We start from the raw sequence: 11,953 nt of genomic DNA on the forward strand, positions 1-11,953 counted from the left end.
CATGGGTCTGTTGGGCGTTTACAGGTTGTGTTGCACAGTGAATTGTAACACATATATCATTTATTTATCTGTTTGTTTATTTAACAGGGACAATGGACAGTATTTGACACTCCAAGAGTTAGCTAAATGGCTAAATGTAATAGGCAGTCCCTGGGCAGGCAAACCCACAAAAGAATTATGCCATCAAATGTTATAATTTGGACAGGGTTACAGAGAATACAGTACAAATTGCATCAAAGAATCATAAGTATATCCAGTGCATTTAACCTGCCCTGACCTTCCTGACCACTGCTGGAGATGTGATGGGCCCAAACAAACCAAGAATGTAAATCACAACAGGTGATGGAAAACACCCAGGCTGCCCCTATTTGCATGTGTGTAGACGCACCAGGTCGAGGAATTTGTTTTTCAAAAAAGGCAGAGTGTCGTCTTTGTGCACTCATTGCAAAGTATCTATGTTTTGTCTCATTGTGATTAATCAATTCATGTTCTTAAATCAAACGTTATTCTGAGTGGTCAGTGGTACCATCCAATGACAAAAGGGACTACATACAGCCCTAAAAAGCCTAATTTTGTAAAAGAGCCTGGCTTTGTTTTCATATTCACATCTACAATGAAATGTACTGAGCCTCACTAGGGATACATCAATGCACTTCATACATGTACCAAGTTGAAATGTTTTCACCATACACAGGGTGGCACTCTAGTCCTCTCCAGCCCCCCTGTCTCTGTTTTACCATTGCATCATGCGTCCACTTTTCTCTATAATTGACACCACTGAATTTGTGTTTCTCTTTGCTTTGGGTCCTGCTTGTTTTATTAATTTGATCATGAATGGGGTTTGACCCTTCTCCTGCAGGGTGGGGGTTGGTGTAGGGGGCATTTGTAACCCAAAAACTATTTGAACTAGATTTAGAACCCTTGAAAGTAAATCGGTAAACATGCCTTTGATTGAATTAAAAAGTGTCTCATCTCTTTCTCTCAAACTTGTATTGTGAAAACAGTGTGCAGCAGGGACGTGACCTTCTTTCCTATTCTTTCTTTTTACTGTCTCTCAGCCCTTTCAGTAGTACATTTCTGATGGCCCTTATATATTATATCAAGACAGATGAACAATAGACAAACTCTAGGCCAAGTATCTACACAGACCTCTTTCAACATGTCTTTATTGGTCCAATGCAGCTGACAGACAGTAGTCCTCACAGAATTGAATTGAATGATATTTAATTGTTTGCCCCACATAAAAAAATGCCTCTAAATATGGTCCTGATACTTCAGTTGAAGTACGGTGTTTAGAATGGATGGGACAAAGTCTCACCTTGAGACTTTCATTAACTGAACGCAGACCTCTTTTTTCAGTTGCACTAAAATGTTATTCAGGTCTGTCAATATCCTTGCAGGCTAACAGCATCAAGTGCAAACATATTTGTAAGGGGCAAATTTCACAACTCAATATCTGAGCCTTGGAGTCAACAGTTTTTTCAAAATGGGAACCTGTGGTGTAAAAGTTTGGATACCAGAGGCCAAGAGTGCAAAACTACTGACAGACTTTGACATAGATTGAGGAATCTTAAAAAGAAAACCCATTTGTTTGAGAAAATATATATAAATCACCACTATTAGACACCTTACAATAAACATCTTTGTTTTAAACTCCTCTTAGACTGGTATTCATCTTGTTTTACAAGCCTCATATCTCCAGGCAAACCGCTTTCTTACTCTTTTGTTTCCCTCCTTGCGGCTCTACAATACATCTTTAACACGTGGATGATTTCAGAGGCTTTTAGAGCAGACTTGAGTCCCACATTTAAATACCAATGGGAAAGAAACAAGAAATCTGCCAGCAAAATTCTTAGCCGGGCAACTAATCTTAAACTGTAATGAATTTGGCAGGCCAGCTGAGCTTCTACCTTTGTTAACACGTAATGTTTTCCCTCTCTTCTCTGACTATTTGTGTGTGAGAGGACAGCAGGAACTGCAGCTTATGGCACTGTGGATGCATAATTAGTGTGAACTGTAAAGTATTCAATACCGTTTCTTTTTTGTAAAATTATAGTAATCTGGGCTGAGATGGACTCTAAAGGCTACAACCATGACATCTGTGTTAATGAGATAAACCAGTGCTGTATGTACATGTGAAGCTTAATGCTGTGCAACTGTAATTAGTGTATTTTTTTCTCCATACATACTCAACAGTGTGCAAGACAACTCAGTGGGATCACAGGCAGTTTTCAATTAATATGTATTTGTCTTTGTAAGAAGTATAGCCTTTGCATACATATACAGTGACATTAATTATTCTGTGCTAGTGTGGTTGGAGTTGATAAGGACTATTGATTTTTCAACAATTTGGAATAAGGAGCTGCACATGATCACAATTTTCCCACTAGTGTATTATGCAGACATGCCTTCACTTGTCATATTTAGATGTGGACATTCAAAATTCCTCAATAAAACAGCTTTTATAATAAAGTGTTTATTTGAATTTAGTTTGTACATTTTACAACTGCAAGGCAACATATGAGCATAGTTATACATAAATTATATTAGATGGTTGCAAACTGAAAAACAGCAATTATAGTTAATATGTCATATTAGTATTCAAATAAGATATATGCATTTTCTGTGTATGAAAATGGGATACTTTTGAATTCGTAACAGAAATGAGCGATATATATCCCTCATTAAAAAGTTTCAGTGCTTTGCAGTCACCGTGGCTGCAAGAAGCAAGTTAGTCTGGAAGAGGTTGGAGAGTGCGAGAAATAAAATCATGAATCCATTTTTAATGAGATATGGTCAAATTAGCTTGTATGCAATATCAACTGTATTATGGTTGTATAAGGTGCTATTACTGGATTGGAAGACAAAGCAATTGAAGTGTAATGTGAAATCAGGAGAGGGGCCTCAATGTGTCAGTGGCATTGAGGCACTTCAGCTGAGATTCTGAGATTTGGACTCTAACCACCCCACTGTCATTCAAGTTTTGCAAGATTTGAGGAAATCATCAAGAAACAAGTGCAAAGTGAGTTATCTGGTTTTATACCATGGTCACAGAAACTACTCAGCTCTGATTGGCCAGAGGGTGTCCATTATTCCAGATAACCACATGGCTCTGACGTAGTGGCCTCATAACAATTCTGAACATATTCTTGTGGCTGAACGGCTAATGGTGTCAGCTGTTATCCAGCTGGGTAGTAAAGTACTTACAGTTCGACACCTTGGGAAATATGCTTATTCACTTTCCTGCCGAGATGAGTAGAAGAAAAAGATTAATACCACTCTGTATGACCGATAAAAAAGCTACCGCCAGCAACCAGTTAGCTTAGCTTAGCCGAAAGACTGGAAATGAGGGGAAACAGCTAGCCAAATGTCCTTGAGTGTTTTCATCACTGTGAAGTTGTCAGGCAACTAGCGAAGGCTTCAGGAAGTTATTGTGCCAGGGCAAGAAATAGTCTGGCACATATTCTCCCTGTAACACCGCAACGTGTCATTTTTACTCTTAGGTCTTTGCACAGATAAGATAAAAAAGATTTAACGTGCACATTAGGGATCTTCGGAGGTGCTATGTTGGTTTTGTAATCATTGCCCAGAGCCAGTCTTTATGCTAAGCTAAGCTAACCACTCGGCCATAGCTTTATATTTACCGTATTGGCTGGAGAGTGGTATCAATCTTTTCATCGAACTGTCAGCAAGAAATGTCAAACTAATTTCTTTAAATTGTTAATTGTTGGCAATCTGCCATATGTAAGTAGGATAATCCACTGTGACACCCGTGGTTATAAAAAATAACACACTCTGCAGAAGCAAACCTGCTTAAATAAGCCTCCGCACCAATCTTTATGCTTCAGCAATTGTGCTGCTAATCACAGATCATTTCATCATATAATAATCCGTTTCACAGAGTTTGCAATTCATTACGCATGCAATGTTACCACTACCAGGCCGAAGGTTCAGTTGTGGCCTCGCCCCTGTCGTTGAACACACAGGACCGTGACCTTCTGCGAAACATGGTGGTCCCCGGGCCTTTCCTCCTGGTGAGACGCATATAAATGTCAGAGTTGAGGAACCTGGGGTAGGAGTCCTTTTTCATCAGGCTGTAGACTTTCATCTGGGCTGCTTCAAAACAGCTCTTTGTGGGCTGCTCTATGACCTTCTGAATGGCCATCTTGGTGTTGTAGTCAATGTTGACCTGAGAGAAGGGAAATTAAACATAATGAAAAATAATGCAGAGCAACTAGATACTGTACATGAAATCTACTACTAAAGGAATGCCATATATAATGATGCCCACTTTTGTCTAGATCTGAATGCATGATTTAGGTGTTTGTGTCAGGATTCCAATAAAGTTTAGAACACAATAACAGAACACGAGTTACATACAGTGTGTAGTAAATGTGTTGAGAGTACATCAGATAGTGACGATAAGAAATGGGAAACCCCTAGGTCCACATTGGGCACAGTGTAAAGTAGAGCCACTTAAAACAGTGGAGAAAATCAACATCTGCATTTTTTTAGATGATTACACACATGACATCAGATGTGAAGTTTCATGTTTCATTATTGCACATTTCAGTCATTTCCCTCTGTCAAGATGCTTTTCGATGCTTGTTCTCTCCTCAAGTTCTTGGATTTGAAAGTTTATCTAAAGGTGGAATCATGTAAACCAAAGCTAAAAAATCTGTGTTATTTATTGCCATGCTCTTTTTTTGTGATAGATAAGACTGAGACTTGATAAGGATAAGTTTTCTTGGCACCACGTGACCTAAAGCTAATTTGAGTTTAAAGCTCATACAAGCAATCACTGCCACACATGGATATCGTCACAGAAATGGATGTTGTCTGGTGCCTGCTTTTGTGAATGTGAATCATCTTTAAACTATTAAAGTTTTTCTTTAAAAGACAAACAGCGGTGAAGCTTCTCACACAGCAATAAAAATAATCACTAAAACAGCTCTCAAAATATTCATTTGTATCAAACTGCAACTCTCTCGCCATCAATATTAAAGATCAGATCCATTTACATTTGTATCTCGCTGCAAATCACTCAAGCTGGTACATACTTTCATGTTAGTGCAGCATGCTCCATATTTACACAGACATTCATCTTTGACTGAAACTGTGTGGGTGATGCTCTCTCCAGTTCTGCAGAGGAATGTCAAAACCTCAAACCAGACACCAAACTCTTAACGGTCAGATCTGCTGCAGGCCACGAAAGCATATCGGATGATGGTCGCATCCTCCTCGCAAAGCGAATGGAAACTTTTGAATATGTGACTGTCTCGCACACGCATAACCCAACCTGCTTTGCAGTAGTGCATGCACTAAGCGAGCTGCTGCTCCTAACGATTGTTCACAAAGGTCAACCTGCTGCAGGCTCATGACTATGTAGTGCTAAAGAATTCGCCCACTGTTATTTTTATACAATGACATAAATATTTCAAACCTCCATCAGCACTCAGTGACAAAAGAAAAGCAAAAGAAAATGCTAAGCCGGAGGGGTTGTTTAAGCCTTTGCAGCTCCACTTTATAGCCTATTATGCAGCATTTCATCTGTACAGTTAATGATAAATAAACATGCCACATCATACCTCTTTAGGGGCCTCCGATTCAATATAAACCGTATAAATATATTTGGCTTTGGACAGCAGCTTTGTCTCAGAATCAATGGTCTTGTATTCTTCACAGGCCAACCAGAACTCAATGTTTTCCTCACTGAACTCTGTCCTGAGGAACTGAGAGAAGCTTTCCAACCCATCTGATGTAGAGAAACAGAGACAAACACACACTGTTGGTTACTAGAGTGACACAATACAAAGACAGACTACTGTTCAAAACAGAATCAGTATTTTCTGAGCCTGTTGGGTAAACAAAGCTCAAATAAGGAGGCATAGATTCTTCATAACTTCCTCATCCCAAAGTCACTAAAATGGCCTCTACTATACAAATAAATACATTATACAGAACCATTTAATAGTTTAAATATACTTAGACAGTATTATTGTCTTTATAATATAGCATAAACCATTCCCAAAGGAGCTCATACAGTGTTTTTCAGTGTTTCAGTCTAGCACTAAAATAAAACTTCTGTGCTTATGAGGAAGTTGCACAATTTCTGGATTACTATCCGTGCAAACAAACATTAAAAGTTGTAGTGAAACTACCACTGCTCTCTCCATTAACTACTTATTGCCTCTAGCGCTTCTTAACACTTTGCAATTAAAATGGAGCATACTGATTAACAGCAGAATAAACTGTTTTGGACGGCAATTTGACTCAACGTTCTTGAGAGGTTTTGGGCATTAATCTGACCTGAGTGCTTCAGCAGTTCTTCAAAGGAGTCACTCCATTGCAAAGCTGCCTCTGGTGAGATGCTGAAAAATATCAGAGATCTGGTCAGCCCTTTTCTAACGATGTAGCAAGCGAAAAATGTTTTGGATTCTCGTGACACGTTGAGATGCCATGTTTCCATAAGTGTGCTATGAGTCATGGAGGGTGCTGGAACCAGGGTTAAAAATGAATAATACTTATCAAACACAACATTGCGCGTATGTGAAATTAATGGATTTTGCCTCACTTGCTAGATGTCGTATTTGTCTTTTTATGGGGACTGACATTTTCATGAGAGCCTGACTTGGTGAGAAAAAGGCTTAGTCGGCTCTTCCTCTCCTTGTCTTTCTGTCTGCAAACAGGAGAAAATACATCAAGTTCCACAAACTGTCTGTACAGTGCAACTGTGGCACTGTTCCCCAAATCAGCAACTTATCAGAGAATTACTCCTCACAGACACATTTCTAAAGTATTCACAAGACGTGCTATAATTACATCTTTGTGGTCCAATACAAATTGCAGGACAAGTCTAACAGCCATACATGGTGTCAGCTGTAGTGGCTTTCAAATGTATTATATTGAAACATCACATAGCTATGATGCAGTATCATGCTGCTTTTGAGTAAGATAATACTTTTCTATGCAGAAAGAAACCATTGTTTCTATTCTTCTCATGATAAAAGTTGCACTTATCACATTGATCACACTGACATATGAAATGATGTATTCCCAAATAAAGTAAACATTTTAAAACAACTGAGTTTTACACACCAACCTGCTAGTATCGTCCTTCATCTTTGGTGCCTGCAAGTCTTCTGGACCAAACATTTTAAAATACGCTTCCTCCTTTGGGGCCATGTAGTTGAATTGAGGAAATAGAAAAAGAAGTGTCTCCATGCTGTTCTGTCTGTATCTGGTGTGCGAAGCGACAGGACAAAAATAGCTCTTTGAAATCTTTTTAACCCATCACTCGATGATACACCTCGTCTTTTATAAAATGCTGCTCGCTTTTCATTTCCCATACCTTTTGCTCTACTTCCTGTAATGGTGTAACCACTTACTGCTAACAGCTCCATCAGTGAAACAGAAACCCCCTGGGTTCAACATCCTGTTAAACTTTTATTTAGAAATTTGAAAAAGACAGCTGGCTACGCTCATTCAAGAATTTTTCTTTTGTTTGTTTTTGTTTGAGGTAATATCTTACAGTTGAACAATAACATATTGTACTCAAGCAATTATGACCTAAAAATCCCCAGGTAACATTGAACCAACTTGTGTTGTCAGAATCTTTGTAGATTCTGTTTATACACTCTCATTGTTGCTGTTAATAGATGTATTCTTGTGTGAGATCTTGGGCGTATTCTGTGATTCCACATGGATCAGCCGCAAAGACAGACACTGCAGAGAAATAATGAAATGTAATGAATAATAAAATGTGTCAGCGCAGAGTCTGGGCTTAGCTCTTTCTAGAACATCAGAGTCTTAATGGAGAAAGACAAACTCACTGTGACACAGTGGAAAGCAACATGTAATAGGTGCGTTCTGGGGCAGATGGAGACAAATGTGATGTCTCTGTTTGAGAGAGACCGAAGGGGGCCAGTAGAAGGCCTTGACAATGTTTCTTTAGTTCTGTCAACAAAATGAATAAAGTGCTGGGGGGAAAAAAAACAGTGGGTATACCATAATGAACAAGTAACTTCATTTAGAGTTCTTTTCAGTCACCCTCAACTCAAAAACGTGTTTTGCTTATTGTTAGATCACTTGGATGTTTGACCTTCACTGTGCAGAACCCTAACCCTAACCCATGTGCAGAGTTTGACACTAGAAGGCTGTATTCTCTATGCTCACCTTAAATCGGAGTTTAACATCCGACATCTTCCGGCAATGTCCTTCCCCTGCGGTGTCCTCTCTGGCGATGTCCCTCCCCTTGCAAAACTGCATCTGTTTTGGGAAAAAACAACAAACTTCGAGCTAGCAAGCTACACGCTCAAAATGGCAAGTTTTGAAGAAAATTTGGATCGTGCAACAAGACAGGCTTGCTTGGTTCTTTTGGGGAATAATTGTAAAGATTTACGAAGAATATGTTTGACGTTACGGCATTTACTATCTAACTAGGACGTTTTGGGACTGATTGTGGCAGGATTGCTGTGGAGAAACCGTTACACAGGGCAATACACTGTTAAAAGCAAATTACGTTTAACCATGTATCCAGCTAATTTAAATAGCTTGCGTCTCTGTATTGTGCGAACAGTTAACTTCATTTTATATACAGTATATGTGGCGTTTTCTTTTATAGGGGTGCTAATGCTCCACCAAAACAAGTTCCTTCCCGAGAGCATTTTGCAAAGCCACCATCGCATAGATGTAAATTTGCCCGTGGTGATGCAAATTGACGTGAAGATGTGTCCACAAGATTTGAAAATTCTTTAACTTGAGTGAAAATTTCAGTGATATTTCAAACTTCATGAGTCCAATTCATAAAAGAAGAGAGGGGTCTGGAGGAAAATTGTGGAAAGTTTGGTAAGTTTTGAGCTGTCACAAGCATGCTCCGCACAAACACAGTTAGTGCATAGGTTGCTAGCTAACAGCTAGCTACAGCTGGTAACCTACTATACTACACAAACAGTTCAGTGGTCAAAGTCGCACACGTACAGCAAGGTGAAAATTCTCTTTACTTGTCATGCACCCGTGTAACTTTAGGCTAAATCAAAACCTTTCTCTATCCTCACATTAAAACAACACCCATTGATTAAAAGAGACAAATTCTGTACTGCAAAGGCGTGTGTGCAGCTACAACCCAGTGGGCCGATAAACTGAAGCTGCAGTATCCTTTTCCCTTCAGGTAAACACTCCTGAATCACTGAAACCAAATTAAATAGCAGTCATTTAGCTTCGCTGCATGTATTTGCCTCTTGTCAACATACCAGATGAGAAAACCAACAAAATCAATACACACACAGAGCCAGGGAAGTTCTCCTGCCAGCTGGGCACAAAAGATTAGGATTGTGTTATTTGATCATTTTGAAATAGCCTAATATTTCCATTTACAGTTTTAATTATGTAACTACCAGCACCAAGTCTTGTGTTTGGTTCTCCATGTAATGTGATTATACGTTGTTAGCAAAGACTGAAGGAAAAACAGAGACTGTGCTTCTGCATGTGTTGACAGTGAAGAGATTTGTCCAAAAGCAATTTAGCTCAGGGATAAACAGTTTGTCTGAAGTGTCAGTGAACTTATTATTAAATATAGTTTGAACACAACCATTGCACTAATAAAGAAAATAACATGGTGTATTGGTTAACTGCAAATGTGTGCCCAGCATTGCATGAGTGTCTTCATTTTGCTCCTGTATAATGGCATCACTAAACACAACTCTACATCTGTAGGTACCGATAATATGCAAATATATCTTTATATGTTTTGGAAGTTGCTTGATGAAAGGGGAAGTGATGGAATTGAAACTGCTGACACGTGTGAAGGGGGAAGGAGGGGTGTTGTTACTTCCTGTCTGAAAACATCTGTTCACGTAAGTCTAGTCTGCCTGACATGTCTGCACATTTTGTCATTGAAAACACAGTAAAGTCAGACAGAAAGAAATTCAATTGAAAACATTACAGACTCCATGGAACCAGCAAGACACATACAAACACACAGAGAAAACAAACCAACAAAAAGAAAAAAAGTTATTGTTTGAAATTCCTTCAAAATGAAGGCTACATAATTTGCAATATCCATTTGCGTTTATGCATTCAAATACCAAATTAACAATATGCCTCAGTGGGATTGCTTTCATCTGAAAACAGGACACTGCAAGTGTGATGAAGAGAAAGCACATTTGGGTTTGAGGCTGGGCATCGATGAGGCATTGATATTTCCCGAGAGGATACAGTATGTCAAAACCAGGACGGATGACTGAAGAACTTCTTCTGTTTCTGTTCAAGTGCCACATTATTCATTCTATTAAATCACATCAACTTTTAATTATTATAAGCTTCGATCCCACCATTATCCACTCATTTATTCTTTGAATGATTATTAAAAAAAAGTTTTATCTGACAAAATGTATGTCAGCTTGGGAATTAAAATTCACCATTCACCCATTCATGATTTCAGATTGCACTACAATTATTGGCAGAAGTGTAGTGTTGTGGACCAAACAGGCTATGTGCGATGAGCCATTGTAACATGTTCAAAATGTGATTATCTTTAGGTATTAGGATAAATATGATGTTGGTATGGGTTTTGTCTGGCGATGGAGTTGGGGACTGAGAAGGACTTCCACTTTTGCCCATAAATGGAGAAAACCTGTAAGCTAGTTCAGGCCGTCAACTCCAGATCGCTGCTGCACTCAATGCCTGCATCCACCTGTAGGCTTTAAGTCTACATTTCCCCCGAGGGAAGGTTATCATCATTACTCCCCACTCCTTGCTGTGCTGAGCTTGGCATTTTCTCTTGGTTACAATGTGGGCTGAATATGAGTTGGTGTACAGTCAACAAGAGTGGAAATCTGATGTAATTCTCTCCCACTCCTAGCCAGATGTATTTCAATATTGATTGCTTGCACTAGTGAAACTCAGTTTGCTTGGACTAGTATTATGGTTGTTGCCTGTGTGTGAAGCAAAAGAACAACATTTGACCACCACTCAATACCCAGTTGTGGTGCTTTTCAGCTTTGGTCTTGCAGTTGTGCAGATGGTTTTGCTACACTAATGACTCCGACTGGGTGGTTGGGTTGCTTGTGCAGTGAATGCAAAACAAGAAGTAACATATTATATGTAACCTGATGGGCATTACTGTGCTTATCTTGTCTGAAACGTGAGCCCAATTAAATGGAGCTCTCCTTGGCTCCATTAGCAACCCGTATGTACTACTGTTATGGAGCTAGTACTGTATTATGGAATCAGTGTACAAATGGGACCAATCACATAGACATGTTGGCTAGGTATTGTGACTTGATATGTTATATAAATAACATTATCTCTATTAAAGGTTACTTTTCCTCAAAATCATTCTTAGGGGTGGACTATCTGCTAACTCTGTCCAGTGTTCTTAGTTTATGTACTAAAAGGTGATAAGCTAAGTTACCCAGCTAGATGTTGAATGTATACTCCATCAGAAACACTCTATGGGCATAGCCAATGTGCTGCTTATACATCAAGTTAATATGTGTTCTGACAGTAGAAACACAAAAAGGTGCAAAGCAGCACAGCAGACACATCCAAAGAGAAAAGAGACCAAGTAAGAGACAATAGCAGTGTGATCTGCATCAAAATATTACAAACTGTGAGTATTATATTAATTTACCTAGTGGTACAAGACAAAAATGATCTGGAATGTACCTGTAAAGGTTTCAATCTGTTCAAGTACACTGTACGTGTGAAATGGTTTTCACAGGTTGATCAGGCATGGGATCTCCCTTATTAGACTTTACAAGAAGGTTGAGAGCTTCCAGGAAATGAGCTCCACTTTAAGCTGATGTGTCTGAGAAGCAGACTGTACACGGCAACTTGGCTGCAAACCGGTGACATCATTTCCCTGTCAGTGAGTCACACAGGTGCTCCCTCCACAATCGAAAGGCATTTCAGTGCAAATTGTCAGCTTTTAGCATGAAGTCAATGGGGACTG

General features: G+C 39.2%; 1 protein-coding gene across 1 annotated transcript; it reads right to left on the reverse strand.

The window, feature by feature from the left end:
- Positions 1-2,456: 2,456 nt before the first annotated feature.
- Positions 2,457-7,363, reverse strand: rgs18 (regulator of G protein signaling 18). Its single transcript, XM_028594063.1, has 5 exons — positions 7,103-7,363; positions 6,575-6,679; positions 6,310-6,371; positions 5,589-5,755; positions 2,457-4,189 (listed from the first exon to the last, which is right to left on the reverse strand). Exons 1-5 carry the CDS (start codon positions 7,222-7,224, stop codon positions 3,935-3,937), a joined length of 711 nt encoding a protein of 236 aa, XP_028449864.1. The 5' UTR covers positions 7,225-7,363; the 3' UTR covers positions 2,457-3,934.
- Between the last annotated feature and the right edge of the window lie 4,590 nt (positions 7,364-11,953).

This window comes from Perca flavescens, chromosome 12 (genome assembly GCF_004354835.1).
Source record: "Perca flavescens isolate YP-PL-M2 chromosome 12, PFLA_1.0, whole genome shotgun sequence".
NCBI classification, from domain to species: Eukaryota; Metazoa; Chordata; class Actinopteri; order Perciformes; family Percidae; genus Perca; species Perca flavescens.